General features: G+C 31.0%; 1 protein-coding gene across 1 annotated transcript; it reads right to left on the reverse strand.

Moving 5' to 3' along the window:
• Positions 1–5,024: 5,024 nt before the first annotated feature.
• On the reverse strand, positions 5,025–13,585 carry LOC105135131 (alpha/beta-Hydrolases superfamily protein). Its single transcript, XM_011039858.1, has 14 exons — positions 13,168–13,585; positions 12,983–13,072; positions 12,627–12,688; positions 12,324–12,445; positions 11,255–11,344; positions 10,278–10,400; positions 9,075–9,152; positions 8,068–8,153; positions 7,727–7,775; positions 6,593–6,649; positions 6,385–6,515; positions 6,205–6,288; positions 5,883–5,949; positions 5,025–5,661 (listed from the first exon to the last, which is right to left on the reverse strand). Exons 1-14 carry the CDS (start codon positions 13,401–13,403, stop codon positions 5,212–5,214), a joined length of 1,725 nt encoding a protein of 574 aa, XP_011038160.1. The 5' UTR covers positions 13,404–13,585; the 3' UTR covers positions 5,025–5,211.
• Between the last annotated feature and the right edge of the window lie 2,441 nt (positions 13,586–16,026).

Raw genomic sequence — 16,026 nt, forward strand, 5'->3', positions numbered from 1 at the left:
CAAGTTAATTTCGGCTAATCTATGAAGAATATTCCTAAATCATGAAATCATGATAACTTAATAAAAAAATTAAAATAAATCATGAAGTTTAATTTCTAATAAAATATAATATTCAATGATAAAATTAAAAAGATGAAGAGTTAATAAAAAAAAAACTAAGTGAACTAGATTAATCAAAGAGTGATTAAACCAGTTTCGGTATGATTTTCTCCTAAAAAATAACTAAACTGATTTTCTTTAAAAATTAAAATTAAAACTAATTTAAATTAATTAGTTTCAACTTAATTTAGTTTGATTAATTAAAAGAAAAAACCAGAAAAAAAACAATTTAATTTTTAGTCTATTTTAAAAAAACTAAATCAATGATTAAACCAATTTCGATATATCTTTCACCTAAAAATTTAATAATTAAATTGATTTTTTTAAAAAAATCAAAACTAAAACTGGTTTGAGCCTACAATTTTCGGCTCAATTTAATTCGTGTAATTAATTAAATTCGATTAATTAATTAAAAAAGCCAGAAAAAAAAAATTAATTTTTAGTCAATAAAAAAAACTAAGTCATAAACAGTTTAGGTTTAACTTTCACTTAAAAAATAATTAAACTGGTTTTCTTGAAAAGAAATCAAAATTAAAACCGGTTTGAGCTCGGCTAAAGGAAAAAACCTGGAAAAAAATTTTAATTTTTAGTTTTGGCTTTGATTTAATTTTATTGTAAGGGTCGTTGTTGATATTACCCTTGAATTGCAGTAAGATTTCCTTCTCAGTGGCTAGTAAAACAGTAGTGGCAGTGAATCCAACGAAGAGAGAAATTAAAAGCAAGAGAGCATGGAAAAGACACAATTGATACAATCTTCTCAGGCTCTCCGAATAAATTAAAATTAAGAGCAAAAGAGCATTGCTTGATGATGGCTTCTGAGAAGGTGGATGGTGGAGAGCAAAAGGTTCACATGAAAAGGAAATATTGAGCACTTGCTCAAAATCAAAATTTATTTCTTGAACAGCGAATCCAAGGAAGAGAGAAAATAATAGCAAAAGAGCATGGGAAAGGCACAGTTGATACAATATTCTCATGCTCATCGAATAAATGTTGATAAATAGATCTAGGCCTTTGGAATCATTGATGGTGGATAATCAAGAATTGTCGAGTTTTTAGTTTTTTTTTATTAAAAAACGGGAATAAATTTCACTGCTTTTAGTATTGGCTTTATTTAGGGTTAGAACTTAAGAGAAGAAAAACATAAAGATGGCGAATTGAGAGAAAGCTTGGAAGGGAGTGGCGACTTGTGTTTTGTTTTGATTTAGGGTTAAAAATTATGTTTGTGGACTGTGAAGAGACGATAGAGAGGGCGATTTGGGATGAGGTGAGGAGGCGGCTGCTGGGTTTGATTTTGCTTTTAGGGTTAGGAGAAAAATTAATATTTATACCCGGTTGTTTTTAATTTTGGTTCATTGATGGTTAACTCAATGTTGTTAGGTCCGGTTCACTTGTTTTCAAACTTTTAAAATCAAAATTGAATTTTATTTTCTAATTAGATGATTTAATTTTTTTTCTTGATTTGGTTTTTTAGTTTTTTTTTGTTAGTTTTTCTGAATTAATCGGTTTCTCAAGTTATTTGATCACCTCTAGGTTAAACCACTAAACCTATGACTTAAATTTTTAAACAAAGACAATCTAATAAAAAATAAATCTAATGTTGAAGAATTTGTGATCCCAGATTACGAGATAATAAAAAACAACTCGATTTAATTAGGGTTAAAATATCAAAACTCGTATCCTTGATCATAAAATCAAGATATCCTAATTGAAAATAAATCAAATAAATTATAAATCTCAATTTATAATAGACCTAATATTGAACGATAAAGTTGTTAAAATTTTCAATTAAAAATAATAAATACAAAAAATAACTCAAGTCAATTCAAGTTAACCTGTTAAGCATTATTCTCGGATCATGAAGCCATAATAACCTAATAAAAAACAAACAAAACAAATAATGAAGGGCATGTTTAGTATTATAGTAGTTACTTCTTTTGAAATTGATTTTTGCTTGAAAATATGTTGAAATAATATTTTTTTTATTTTTAAAATTTTCTTTTGTCACTAACACATTAAAATGAACTAAAAACATCAAAACACATAATTTGAAGCAAAAAAAATACTTTTTTTGCAAAAACGCTTTCTCACAGTAAAACAATCTTGGAAGAATCTTAATTTTGAAATTGAAACAAAATCTAAATCAATTGGATTAATCTATGAAATTCATGATCCATGTCATGAAAGTGGAATAACTCAATAAAAAATAAATATAATATTAAAGAATAAAAAAATACATTGATTGAAAAAAAAAACAAAAAAATAAAAAACACTTGTTCAAAAAAGGTCAAAGTAGAGTTTTCACTTTGGATTACTACAATGAAAACCCTATATGTTTTAGTGTATTGTATTATGTTGATGCCCACACTATGCTGCAAGTTCATATTATTTTTCTAATAAAATATTTTGATGTGCAAGCAATTTTTTTTTAAAAAAAATTAAATAACTTTGGATATAGTTCTGACCATCTAAATAAATTTTCTTTATTTGAATCATAAAGGACAAAAGCAAAAATAGCAAACATTAAAAACTATATATATAAAGATGATCCAGATAACAAGGGCAAAAAAAACTTCAATCAAGAGCAAAAATACAACTTTGTTTAATTTGTAGTCAATCAAACATGGAATTATAAGATAGGATAAAATAAGATTAAAAAAAAACAATGTGAGCCATCGTAATAGACATGTAATATGGATATTATGAGGCGAGCTAATTCGAACTAACCTGAAAAGCTTGCATTTTATGTCATGAGATCGAGATAATTTGATAAAGTTTTTTGAAAAAAACCAAAAAGTCATTTTAAAAAAATTAACAATGTCAAACAATAATATCAAAAAAGAAAAGAAAAGAAAAGATGTCAACTCGTATTTCTTTTGTTACTCAAATCATTAGATCAAAAACATTATATATGAAAAAACCTTGAAGCTCAATCACTAGAAAATGAAACTCTAAAGGATAAAATTAGAAAACAAATTTTACAAAAAAAAAATCTAAAATAAAAATAGTAATTAAAAAATCAAGGTGAAAATCAAAATAAAATAAAAATTAAAGGGAAATAACAAATTTTCACTTTGAGAGTTAAATTGAAAATAACAAAAACATTACCAAATGAGAAAAAATAAAAAAATAAAGACCAAAATGAAAAGAGAAAATATACTATTAACTTGGATTGAAAGTTAGTATTAAAACAATAAAATTTTTATTCAAGGTTTAAAGAAAAAAAATCATAAATAAAGATCCAATCGAAAACACCAATACAAGTTTTTTTATAGGAAAGAAAAATCATAAATGTAAATAAAAAAAACTTATGCTTGTATTTAATTAAATAAATCATAAACCATTGTGTAAAAAAAAAGAAAAAAGAAGAAGTTATTAACAAAAAATAAAAATGTAATTGAAAATATTAAAAAAAATATAAATCAAAATATTTAATACTATTACACAGGTCATTTACTTAAAGATATCTAATAAAGTTTCTTATTAAAATTAATTTGTAATAAAAATAAATACACACATAAAATTTATTAAATAAAATAAAAAGAAAAAAATTCTATGAAAGGTTGCACATTTTAAAAATATTATAAGAAAATTAAATATTTAATTTATATAAAATAATGAAAGCATAAATTTAAAAATTATTTTCAAATAAATATAAAAAATATATAAATAAAAAATCAAAATTAATAATAAAAAAAATTAGGCTAGGTACTTCTAGGCCTCGTAAAGCAAGCCCAACACCCATCTAACCAAAAAGAATCTATTAACAAGGTTTTTTTTTTTAAATAAAATTAATGAGATAAATAACATATTGTTTACTATAATTGTCTAAAAAAATAAGCAATGCATTAATTATAGGTGTCTAGAATTTAGCTACTATATTAGTTTGAAAAAAAGGTAAGTTTTGTTTTTTATTAAAAAAAACTTACTTTTAACCCAAATTATCTAAGAAACATGCTAAAAACCTTATTAAATCAATCTATATCCTTCTTAAACATAAAAAACCTGTCCAAAATCAACCAAAAATTAAAATTCTTTTCGAGTTCAGATATGTTGTTTTAGGTATTTTAAAAATAAAAAACACTTAATCGTAACTCTCATAATCACATAGAACAATTTAACACAAAATAAACTATTTTGATAACTAAAATCATTGCCAATAACTTTCTCCCTACACTAGAATCTAACCACCTCATCTCTCTCCACTTGATAAAGATTAAAAATAATAATAATAATAATAATAAAGCTTGGTATCAAAATTAATTTGTTAAAAGTTGTAAAGACCAATTACATAATAGTTGAAAAACATGAAGGACTAAAATAAACTTTACAAACAAATTAAAAAATAACCATTTATTTTACTTAGTTCTTCAATTCAATCCATTTTCTTTCAATTAAACCTTCCTCCCAATATATATATATATATATATATATAATTAGGTTCTAATTTAGGCTCAAAAGGGTTCAATTGTAAAAAATAAATGTTAGAGAACCAAATAAATTTTTTTAAATCACTATTGAAATCCACATTTTGAACAGTAAAAACACATTCTTTTAGTTTATACTATAATAATAATAATATAATGCCGTAAAGTTATAAATTATTAAAGTACATATTTACCACAAGAATGTATCACTTCGAAAAAGGAGCTGACCTAGTCACCTAATCTTTGCCGAACCTCAAATATTCAAAGGCAAGAAGGTATCTTTGGACCAACCTTCACGTTAACCAAAACTTACCAAGTTCAACACTTTCTTGGTTAGATCAGCCTCGAATCACACCCAGTTACCTAATCTTTGCCGAACCTCAATAAAATCCATTAAGCTCAAAAACTTCCACTCGAGGAACAGTGGAGTTTATAGAATTTTGGAAGTAGGCGTTAATTTCCAAGTGCAAACACCGAAATATGCCCCATATGGTAGTATAATTTAAAGCCAATCAATGCGTGTTGTGCGCGCGCGCCAATCTTATTCCATCTCATATAATTATCCAAGTTGGCGGCAACAAATATGTTCAGAGATTGTGATACATAACCTTGTCTTAATTTCCATTTTGTTTTGCTAAATACTCGAGTTCGGCAGGTAATGGCAGACATTTTGGCAGATAATTACCTGTTATGCTGCAGGCATGATCTTTCTTGACCTCTTTCTAAAGATGAATTTAGTGATGGATCCTACTAGTGGCCAGCTTGTTCTGATGGCGATGAAAGCAAGCAACCATGTCGATATGCTATTCTGCTGCGAAATCTGATTTAGGAATCTTCTAAGAGGAGAGGTTATACCAGGAGATTTAACACCCTGGATGTTTTTAGCTATTTCTGAGGTTTGACAGGTCTCGGACATGAAATCCGACTTTGCTTCTGTAACGTGCTTCTCTTGTTCTGCATTTGAAAGCATTTCAGTGGTTCTTTCCTCACTAAGCATCTGCAAATTTTTTATGTCTTCAATGCCATCTCTTTTTTCCTCACTGCTAGCTGCGGTTACTATTCCATCTTCAGCAACATGTAAGTGTGGATACTGATCAATTGAAGAATCCAGCGATGAATGCTGGCCAGAAGTCTGCTTCTGCAGATAAACATGAATAAATAACATTAGCTGGCACAAAAGTTGGTATGTTGAAAAGCACGGAAAGAAGAGAACAAGAACTTAATCTAATGAAACCTTGAGTATTATATCCCTTCACAATTTGACATGTCCAAAAACAACACCTTGCAATCACCACGTATCTAACAATAGTTTACAATCAGTTTGATGAGTAAAGTAGGAGTAATGAACAGAAAATGCACCTTTTGTACATGAATGTATGGACTAGAGCGTAGAACACCAAGAAATTCATCAACAGCCCTTATCCACCTGCAAATATGAAGAGATGGATGGAGAGAGAGTTATCAAAGGAAAGAAAAGGAAAAAACATAACTACTCGAATTAAAATGCAAGGCCCATCCATCTGTCTACCCAAAGAATGACATTTCCAAAACGGGATAGCACTCGTAAATCTAGGAAAGGACTATAACTCTTTATATGAACTACAAACATTTACAGCCATAACTCATCTGAATGTTGGCTTGTTTGAGCCTAGTCTTCCACTATAAGAAAGTTAACAAGTACCAAGAGCTGGATGCAGTTAATCCTTCAAAGAATGCTAGATGTCCTCCATGCTGTGGTGTGGCCAACACAATATTTGGGTTTGCTCTATGCAATGACAAAAAAAAAAAATCAAATCTCAGATCAACACAAAAGTAGGTTGTTTAAGACAAGTTATTTCAGTATCATAGAAGATGGATCCACCTGCATTCATCCCAAGGAATGGCTTCCCTAGTGCAAACCGGATCATCCAGAGCACTAATGCAGAGTAGTGGCACAGATACATTCCCAACATAAGATGCACTGCTACAGCGCCTATAGTATGTATCCACAGTCTGAAAAAAGAAATGATATTTTTGGATGCTTAGAAGCAAAAAACCAGAAGAGAGATGAAAATGTCAGTGATTAATACCTCAAATTTACCAACATGGCAAGTTGCATGTTTGTCATAATCCCGGATACAACGTGCCTTTTTGTACCACAGAAGCAAAAGAAAACCGAAAGCATTAGAAAGAGACAAGAACAATGTCAAATAAATGTATACTGTCAAAGCCATATAAACAGTGAAGATTTCTGCTATTTTGAAATTTACTGGCATTCAGGTTATACACAATCTTTAACTGTAGAAAATAAAGGACAGAGTATAATATGAGTGACAAGTAATGGTGTGAAAGTTGCATTCTAAGATGTAAAATATGATAACAAGAACAAGATATTACTATGGGATCTATCTAATCTCTAGGATATTATGCTGATCTTCCACTAAGGGATAAAAACATAGAATGCTTTATTTGATACCTTAGTAAGACCAACAAACTAGGCATGTGGAGCATTTTATACTAATGATACTGACCTCTAGAAAAGCAATCTGAGTTTGATTTCAATATTAGATCCATACCCTTTGATGATATCTCATTAGTTATTTATTTCTAATTTTTTTGAAATTTCATACAATTGTATTCTGCCGAAATTTCAAGTGCTTAATTATTTTTATCTCCTCGTCTTTTGTTTTACACATGTTAGGCATCTATCTAATCTCATTATCATTTTTACAACTTAACTCACATGGACTCTAGATTTCATAATAACAAAATAATGAAGAGGATCTTCACATTTCAGAAACACAACCTTCAGAAGCTATAATTTATAACAAATATCAGGTCAAACGAGTGATTTAAAAAATAACATTAAAGTGAAAAAAAGAGAACGCAAAATTACAATGAACCGAAGCAATGCGATAGTTCATTACTAGTTTTGGCTTGTCAAGGCCTTGTGTTATGACTAATGAATATCCATGTAATATCTTGATACAAGGCTAGAACCTGTTTGCATGACTAGAGGACTTTGTTCTGGAAAAAATAATGCTTTGAAATAAGAAATTTCAAAGTTTCTTTGCCGAATTGAAAACCAAATCGAGATAAATTATTACATACATCTGAAAAAGTGGACGCATAAGAGAATGGAAGAAATTCTAGCTACCCACTACTTCATTTGTTCTGTTAATTTGACAGTAAACAGATTATCAGGAACTTGAGAATAAACTAACCGTTTTAATGCCTTCCCAGTTAGCAAGACGAGTATAGAGAGGCTCATGTCTGCACAGATCATTTGGAATATTGTCATATCAAGTCAAATGAAAGAAAAGTACAGATAACTACAATCCCTTGAAGGCTAAATTTAATGTTCAAATGCATCTAGACCATCGCCTTTGGCAGAGTGGATCTACCACATGTTCTTTATGAGCATGTCCTGGGTTGGGGCTATTCTAGCACCAGGTCAAAAAAGAGAAGTTCAATTCAGCAAGATCAACCAGAAAGAAAAGGTGGAAAATTTTCATGGGAATTTTACAGAATAATTAAGTGATGTTGTTGGACTTTCATAACATACAATTTTGCATAACCTTGTAGGCCAATTGTAAGAGCTTTGTCATAGATTCTCTGCAACAGCCTGCGACATATAAATCTGTCTCCAATCTGCAAATGAAATGAAGGACAAAACCACTGATTACATGAAACAAAACCATATTTTAATCCCAAAAGAACACCGAAACTTAAGCTTGATGTATCCATCACATTTGAAATCACAACTGCTATAACATTGGGTTTGGTCCATAAAAAATGGGAGGACAAGAAGAAAAGACACCAGAATCAAATTTCACCAATTTAAGAGTAGTTGAGAACAAGATTAAAGGTGAAATGTTATCCCGAAGCTATTATGCTACAAAAACATCAACAGAAATAGAGTAGAATATGTAAAAACTGTAAAATTTAATTGCAGACAAATCCTACCGACCATCCATCTAACTGTTCATTGAGCCCTCCATATATCAGAACCAATGTAAGAAATGATTTTCTCTTTCTGATTTTACCTTTGCACTTCTCTAACATTTTAACTTTGTGAATGTCATTTACCTACCATGAAAACTAGGGTACCATTAACCTGCATCCCTATTTCACACTTCAAATGAGTCCATTATATTCTGATGTTTCCATTTTGGTCATCAGATGAAAAGGAAAAGCTCTTTCTACAAGTGAAATTCCAACTGTGCAAACGTACTACTAGACTTTCGACTGTTCATATGCAAACTCTGCCCAAGATTGCTACAGGAAACAGGATGGATCTTGTGTGTTATCGAACTGCATAACATTGATGGAGAGGGAGTAATATGCTGCTTATGCAAAAAATAAAATAAAACAAGATAAGACAAAGCAAAGGTAAAATGCATCAGAAACCACATGACTACAGCTTCCAAGTAAGTTTGGCATAACCATTTTGCTTTTGGAATGGGAAACTACATTACCAGCTAATGACAAGAAACTTCAGTCTTCTGTGATATTAATTCACTTGAAAATTAAACCGTGCGAGTTGTAACTATATTCAGCAAAAACACTAACCAAAAGATCCCAAGGATTGCAAACTGCCACGGCCCCTGCAATAGGAGTACCCTCTCCATCCTCCCCTAGATATTTCACCTGAAAACAAATAATTCATCACAATCCATGAGGACTGAACATGAAGCTGTTCATTGGTTATAGGTGGACAAATAAATTAATTAAAAGTGGCAATGAGCTCAGATATCCTTCACTCTACAGAATCTAACAGAGCAATACTGAAATGATCTGGAATATAATTTGCAAGTGATGATGAGCAACAAAGGAAGCTTGTAGCTTAGTAAGTTAGATAAGCTAATTTTGATTCTTTTACAAACTAAACACTGCTCTTTGCTCCCATGGGTAAGCAATCTAAAAAATAAACTAGTCTAGAATACCGATATACAAATGTATTTCATTCCAACTTGCCCAGTAATATGAATGGCAAAAATTTCAATTACAAGAAACGCTAAGTAGATTTCACTCCTTTGATGTACTTGGCGGCCAAAATGCAGTTGAACAATGTAAAGCAGAAGTGAGACTACAACTATTTGGCAAGCAAGAGTTGTGAAGTACTAAATTTCCTCATTTTGTGGTATGTTTGGTCTTGGTTGTATATCCAAGGTCACCAAAGTGGTATCTTCTTGATTTGGATGTTCTATAGAACAACAAAATAAACACAGAAGAGCCATCTTAGCTAGAATGGCCCTAGATTTGAAACCAAAAAAAGTAACTAGAAGATCCAGAGAACTTTAAATGGACAATAGAATCCAAGGAACCACGTTTCTTTTTCTTGTTACCATTGAACTCATTAGTAAGTCTTAAAATTTGGTTATTACGATTTCAAGTTAGAAACTACCCTATATTGTAGGATTTTGTGCTGTGATGTTCATGGAATTCAGAATACTACAACCACAAACATTGCTAAATACTCTGTTTAGTCTAAAAACAAACCTTCCAAGACTCTTGTATCTCTTTCCTTGTGGAAAATCTTCTAATTCCCATAGAAGAATCCCTCTCTAATCAAAATTTTGATTTTCTATCTTAAAGTTGAAGGAAGAATATATCAGCAAGAAAAACCAATGACAGCCCAAACAACAACTGTCAGCAAGCTAAAAAGGATGCAAACAGGAAGCACGTACAAGAGACAACTTGTAGTGCAGTCCTACAAAAATCCAGACATTAAAAGAAGGCTCAAAAATATAAAATGAACTGAAATCAACATACCAAAATGTTGGCTCCAATGCTAGTTCCAATTGCAAATAACGGAGCCTTGGGGTAATTATCGTGAAGATAATTAGCAACTGCCCGTAAATCTTCTGTCCATCCAGCATTGTAAAAGCAATCAGACTGCAAAGCTTACAATGAAAGGAAAAAGTAAACCTACATTCAGCAACAAATACAATAACTTCAAAGTTGTAAAGAACATCAAGACAGTGGAAGGCCCAGAAAAAGATATATTATATATTAATCAGCTTTCAAATAACCATCACACTTAGACAACTCTCAAATATTACCAAATAAACCTTGATATTATCTGGCATTAATATGTCTAGACAATTAGTGATCGATACCACACCAATTGCTAAATCCCATATAAGATTTTGGTGTAGCGAAATGGCACTAGTTGTCCCATCACGCACATGCTACATTAAGCATCTTCATGTTTCCCAACAATATCACATGAACTGACCATAATTTCCCAGTAGCTTGCTTCTTTTTGGACAGAATTTCAACCAAGTGCAGGTTTATTGACTTCTTGTTGGTACTCCAATGAAAAGAATGTGTTGAAAATCTAATGTTAAAGAAGCATGTAATTTAGATGTGGTCCTTAAGAAATCAAAGCTCACATTTTGTCTTGATAGCTTTATTTGACAGAAGATAAGTTCAAGACAAAGTAACTTTGTTACAATGTCCACGAAGGCACAAGTTTAGAGATAATGCTAAGGTTCATAGTTCAAAGCAAATCAAAGTGGGCAAATAATCAGCCAAGGCTATTGGATAGGTAAGCCAGAAAAATATCACAGTACGTAAATAGTTCCTGTAAACACTGATCTTTTCTGGCCAAAAAAAAAAAAAAGAGTATAAGATGACTGTATAGCAGCTAGTTTCAACTGTCAAGTAAACCAATAGTGATCCCACATTAGATTTCATAGTTCTCAACTCTACATATTTATTGATCAAAAAGAAAGAAAGAAACTCACAGTAATTGAAACACCACCAAGTCCTCGGTGGTTGCTAACAACAACATTCCATCCATGTTTGGCCAGGTTGAAGGCAAGATTCTTTAGATACTACAAATCAAATAAGAGATCCATCATTATCCTATTTCGTACACATGCATATTCACACACACACACACACACACACAAGCATGTATTCAAAATGCATACAAAAATATGCAGCAAGAACCCATGTCTTTGTACTTTAATATTGTCCATCAGGCTGCTTTAACAACACAAAAACTAACAAATCAAGTTCTGCTACTTTGTTAAAGCATTTAGAAGGATGAAGGGGCACTGCTCAACTTTCTAAGGCACTGAGAGCTAGCTCTATCATCACCATTTCTGCTGGTCCTGCTTGTAATAATGTGTGATAGAAGAAGAACGTTGAAAAAGGAAAGCAAAATAATGAATAAGTGAATGTTAGTTTTGGATGAAGTCTGGCCATTTGATGCATTTGTGCTGGAGTGACCAGCAACAGAAGCAAGTTTCTGTGCATAATGCAAAGGTAGCTTCCATAAGATCCTAAAGTATTTCAACTTCAGAATGAAAGAAAAGTCTCTCCACAAAATCTGTTAGGCACTAATTGATTCAGGCATTGAGCTACACAGTCTCGATTTCTTGACATAGTTTTTGAATCATCAGCCAAGATCCTTAAAAGACATGAAGGGCTATTCAGCTTTCCCCATCTATGATCACATTTAAGTACACATGAGATTTTTTCCAAGACTCAATAGACATTTTCAAGCCAACCCTCTTTCCACAACAAACAAGTTAAGGTAGACCAAGGAGTCTGCCGGTCTCTGTGTAGGCTTGACAAACGAGGTCTTACATACATGAATGGACACCACTTTCAATCCAAAAGTTTGAGATTTGGGTTATGGTCCTTAAGTATCAATCCTTATATATAAACTCCTCACTTATTGTCAACCAATGCGGGATATTTTCCATAATCATATACATAGCACCCACAAAATCTAATTAAAAGAGAAACTGCGAGAAATTGTATTAAATTTTGAGTAATGATTGCAGAGGAAAAAAATGAACTTACATTAGAAGTAGAGGAACTTGCCAAGCCAGGAACCACAATCACAATCGGAGTAGTTTCATCTTGAGAAATAGCATTATTCATGGGAAGAGATGCACCATTTATGCCAAGAGCACCTCCAGAAACTGTAGAAAAACCAACTTTTATATTATTTAGAAAGAAAAATGATCTGAAAATGTGACAAGAAAATTGAAATAAACACAGATGGCTACATCTTGACAGCATACATAAGATTTGAATATGATTTGTTAGTGCTCATCAATACACAGACAAAGATTTATTGCCAATCCAAAGCTCTATACATACCATCAGCGTTCATCAGCCAATCCAAAGCTATGGTTCCACCATCAGAAGTACGAAACAAGTTCCTAAAAGTGCATGTACATAGGTTTTTGTTAGATCAAAATATTGAACCAAATTTGAAAACCACAGATAAAAGCAAGTGCCACAGCCAATTAACAAATGTTATGGCAAATTCCATGAACAAGAATGCGTAATTCTTGTCACAAATCATGAAGCAGTCCAGTTTTTTTATTAAAAAATAAATATTCAAAAATAAATAAAAACTCTAGAACGACAGATAGCACAAGAATAACCCATTTTCTATAAAAATCGCAAATGGTCAAATGACAGAATCAAATTAAGCAACTGCTCATCATTACCTTCTATAGCTAAAAACCGGAGACCTCCCACAAAATTGCAGAAAGGCAGTCTGAAAATGAGGACTTGATATCCATGTTGAGGCTACAAACCTGCACAAACAAGATTCAACCGCATAATAGGAAAATGGGGTTAACTCATCAACCTCTACACTCAGATATTTGTGTTTGTACTATGTATACGTTACCTAGAGTGGAGGATTTTACAACTGGAAAGAATGGCATTACAAAACGGAGAAGAGGGGTTGTAAGTGATAGGAGTGCCTTGAGATTTAAAGAAAACATCTTCAAAGAAATGGACCTCCAAGAACTTGTAAAGAAAAGTAATGGAGATTATCAAGAAAGCTACCAAATAGTGCCCAGTTGGTATCTGTGAGAGTGCATTGAACAAGAGAATATAGGAGCTGAGAGAAGAAGAATCCATGAAAACAAAGCAGAGATTTGATTGGATCTATGAACTACTGGGGTTCGGTCATGGCTGGTCTGGTTTTAATGTTTGGCTAGTTAATGGTGGACGATATGGTTGGTGAGAAATGGAGTCAACCGCGAAATACAAGGAGAGAAATTATTACACGACACAAGTACTTAAGTCTTCTCGTAAAAATATTAAATTAATTCATGAAATCAATTCAAGAAATTATAAAGAAAAGTAATGTTCGGTTAGTTTATTAACATCTTTTCAAAACTAATACCAACTTTCATCGGAAATCATAGAAAGAAGATCCAAATATTGAAAAACCATCCATGAACTTTTTTTTTTTTTACAACTTAAACACGACACACCCATGAACACAGAAGAAAAGGATGCCCTTTTCTTTTTCTATTTTTTTTGGGAGTCAAGCTCATCAATGCGATGGAAAATCTTGCGTAGAGTTTGTATTCTTCCTCGTCACGTCAGGATAGGCACACTAATGTTTTATTTTTTTATTTATTATTATTATTAACATAGCATTAATATATCTCAATTAATTTTATAATTCTAAAAATTAATAATCATAATTCTAAAAACATTCAAACTTATAATTATAATAACCCAATTTTTAAAGAGATGATAACACAAAATTTAAAATTTAAAAATAAAATTATTAAACTTAAGAGTTAATTGGTTAATAATTAAAGAATTAATAACTTAAAAACTTTAATTAAAATTTAAATTAGTTTAATTAATAAAATCAGAAGTTTAAGTAAAGAATTAATAAGTTCAAGAACTTAGTTAAATTCTAATTTAATTAATTAAAAAAATCAAAGATTTAATTAAAAAAATACCAAATTTGGTGGTTGCTTAGAGGCTACATTTTATGAGATTAAAAACTAAGAACTCTAGTGAAATTATGGGTTTATTTTAGGAATTTTAACTGATTTTTTTAAGAATAATTTTAAAAAAAATTAAAAATTTAATTAAGGATCAAACTAAATAATCCGGGAATTATAGATTGTTTTGTAAATAGTTCTATAATTTAGAGATTTAGTTGAAATTAATTGGCAAAATTAAAAGAAATTTTTAATTATACGAGATCCAATTGTTAAAGTTCCAAAATTCAATCCAAAAATGTTCATTTTTGTCGAAACGGTACCGTTGCTGAGTTAACAAGCAAGTTCATCTTCTTCATCCCAGCTCAACAGGGGAGCTGGAAAATCGACAACAAATCCTAGCCAATCATGAACAGTCTTGCGAAGGCAAGATTGGTTTTGGGGCAAGTTAAAGAGCCCTATAAATTCACAAAGAAGAACACAACAAGGGGGGAGAAAACAGAGAAGAGCCCAGAAAAGCAAACGAGGAAAAAACAAAAGAAAAACAAGAGAAAAGGCTAGCGTACCCCGGCTCCACCTTCATCTTCAAAGCACAAATTCACAGACAAGAAAAAAAAAAAAAAGCGGAACCAAGGGAGTGAGGAACCAAAAAATGAGGGACCGATTGAAAAAGCTTTAACAAGGGACAAAGTAAAAAAAAAAAAAAAACAGAGCCAAACAAAAGCAATTACACAGAGAAGAGAAGGAAAAAAAAAAGAAGAAGACAGTGAGCATAAGAAAGAAGAACACAAGCAAAAAACTCAAAGACCAACTTCAACATCACCATCGTCTTCATCGCCTACAGAGGAACCCAAGACATTGGTGTCTACAGAAAACCGGCACCTGCATTATCACAAAAGCAAAAGAAAATAGAAAAAAAAGGTCAAACGTAAACGAGAGGCATCATTGCAGTGCAAGCGTCTTCATCGCCTCCGGCCAACCAGGTAACCCACCTTTTCTGCCTTCCATTGGGTTCCAGTTAATTAGCAGCACATTGTGCAAGTGAATATTAATTCATCAGTGTAGCCACACGTGTGGATTAGCACATGTGTGTTGCTATGTTCGTTCAGGTTACTGGCTTGTAGCAATGACTGGATTGGGTTGGCTAGGTTTAGCCCAGTTTTGGCTAGGTCTAGCCCAGCTTCTATGGAGTAAGTTAAACCCGACTAAAAAATTAAAAAAATTAAAAATATGTATATATATAAATAAAATAATATAAATTTATTTTAATGATTTATTCAACGTTAAAGTTAAAAAAAATATTAATTTAAATTTATTTTTATTCCATTCTATTGTTAGCTAAAAAATAAATAAAAAAATATATGCATATATAAAAATAAATTTATTTTATTTGTTTATTCACTGACATTAAAATTAGAAATAAAAATATTGATCTAAATTTATTTTACAGTTACGTAATATTTACTAACACCAGAGTTGGAAGTATTCGTAGTTAAATTTTTATTGATATTAGAATCAGAAATATTACACGCAAACCATCATAGTATAAACCAACATATTTTTAATAATTTAAGACAAAATCAACAATACAACTTATCTAAAATAGGATGCACTGGGGTATTAATATCTTTTTTAATCACAATTAATTCTTTACTATAAAATCTCTACTAATCGATCAGAATTTTTAGTGATCATAATATTAAATAATAATTTTTTAAATAAGTTTATTTTTCATCAAATGATAGAATGCTAAAAATTTATTTTTTTATCTAAATTAATTTTTAAGGTTGCTGAGT

The sequence above is a fragment of the Populus euphratica genome, unplaced genomic scaffold, assembly GCF_000495115.2.
Source record: "Populus euphratica unplaced genomic scaffold, PopEup_1.0 scaffold55.1, whole genome shotgun sequence".
Classification (NCBI taxonomy): Eukaryota; Viridiplantae; Streptophyta; class Magnoliopsida; order Malpighiales; family Salicaceae; genus Populus; species Populus euphratica.

Bases quoted from the DNA above. Each gene is read 5' to 3' on its own strand.
- LOC105135131 (XM_011039858.1), bottom strand. From the start codon at position 13,403: ATGGATTCTTCTTCTCTCAGCTCCTATATTCTCTTGTTCAATGCACTC. The intron at 7,776-8,067 runs GTATGTTATGAA...TGATCTGTGCAG, and splicing joins CTACAAGGTTATGCAAAATT to ACATGAGCCTCTCTATACTC. The intron at 6,289-6,384 runs GTGGATCCATCT...GTCATTGCATAG, and splicing joins ATTCCTTGGGATGAATGCAG to AGCAAACCCAAATATTGTGT.